Source organism: Glycine soja, chromosome 10 (assembly GCF_004193775.1).
Source record: "Glycine soja cultivar W05 chromosome 10, ASM419377v2, whole genome shotgun sequence".
NCBI lineage: Eukaryota > Viridiplantae > Streptophyta > Magnoliopsida > Fabales > Fabaceae > Glycine > Glycine soja.
In genome coordinates, this window is record NC_041011.1 from 7,346,615 (window position 1) to 7,348,136 (window position 1,522).

A 1,522-nucleotide genomic window follows, 5' to 3' on the forward strand; every position below is an offset into this window, starting at 1 on the left:
AAGCTTGAATGTGAGTTTGTTCACTAGTCTGTTGGTTGTTGTTTCACCTAAATGCAAATCACCATAATTTTTTTTCCACTTTTTAATCTTATAATCTTTCAGTTTGGTAGCTTTGTGAAACAGAAGTGGGGAGTCTTGCTATTGTTACTTCATTATTTAACTAAGATGATGATGGCAACATTTTCCCATTTTGTTGGGTAGGTGGCTGTACGTTTGACTTCATGATATGATTTTGGTGAAAGTGAATCAAATACTCACTTTGGTTTCACACTTGAGACAAAAGAAAAGGCAAAGTCAGCAGCACGGGCGTTGAATTATGGTGGAGCAGCTTAGAGGAGTTGCTTCTCTGAAAACATATTAATTAATAATAATATAATCACTCTTTGATCATGTTTGACCGTTGCAGATTTGTTGGGGAGCGTTATACTTGCCACCATCCACCTGAACCCCCAAATTGCCACTATATATACATGTTACATTCCCTATGATATATGATGATATACCAAGAGACAAATTAAACCATGACTTCTTCACCTAGCGTCTAGTTGTATTGATTTAATAGAATGTATGAGTTATTGTAAATCTTCCAATATATGATTCTCACCAATAAAAAAAAGTCATGACTTCTTCAGTTAAGAGTTCAGAAGAGTACAAAGAAGTTTCTCATGATTTTGAATTGGAGGAGGAAGAGGAATTGTTTGAGATTGATCTTGAGGCAGTGAATTGCATTCCACCACCCCATTTCTTGGAAAGTTGTTACTACACTTCCACAGGGAATATTGCCCTTTTGGCCAATTGTTTGTTACCCATATCTGATGTCTCTAAAGCTATTCCTGCAGTGTCTTTTGAAGAGAGGACCAATGTTGTGTTGATTACAGAGCCCACATCGTTGGGGGAGTATCTTAGGCTACCCTTCTTGGGGACTCTTGGAGTTATACACGAGAAAATGGAAGCACAATTTCATTTCCAGTTTCAGCGTTAGTGATGACTAATTAAAAGTTGGAAAATGCTTGATTACACAATTTTATAGGCAGGAGAAACATAGGAAAATATCTAATTAGTTGCTTTTTTAGTACTTATCCTTCCTTTTTTTTAAGAGAAACTGCAGTTTGTGCAAATAACGTTCCTACTATTATATGACAAGGTTTTATCACGTTTACTAATTTTTGTGATTCATGAAATCATCAGTGCTGATGTTATGAGTAATAATACCATTATTTCTTTTAAGCAATGCTATTTCGTATGTAGTCTTGTTTGCACGAATAGTATACGAACTAAGATATGAGGATCAGTATATCGCTTCTTTTTTTTTTTTTATAAAAAAAAAGATATTAATTAAAGAAATCTTAAAATATAAATAAGCTTGGGACATAAATTAATTACATTAGTTAGAATTGGAAAAGGGTCAAATCTAAGCATAGTTTAGGCCCAAAACCTCAAACTAATTCATAAAATATAACTTCTAAATATTTGTTTTTTATAAATTAAAAATATTAATTTTTGTACATAAAGTGTAACGTAA

At 33.0% G+C, this 1,522-nt stretch overlaps 1 protein-coding gene across 1 annotated transcript; it reads left to right on the forward strand.

Annotated features, from left to right (window-relative positions):
• The first annotated feature begins 505 nt into the window (after positions 1–505).
• Positions 506–1,163, forward strand: LOC114369181. Its single transcript, XM_028326372.1, has one exon. The coding sequence runs from the start codon at positions 620–622 to the stop codon at positions 980–982; it is 363 nt and encodes a 120-aa protein (XP_028182173.1). The 5' UTR covers positions 506–619; the 3' UTR covers positions 983–1,163.
• The last annotated feature ends 359 nt before the right edge of the window (positions 1,164–1,522 follow it).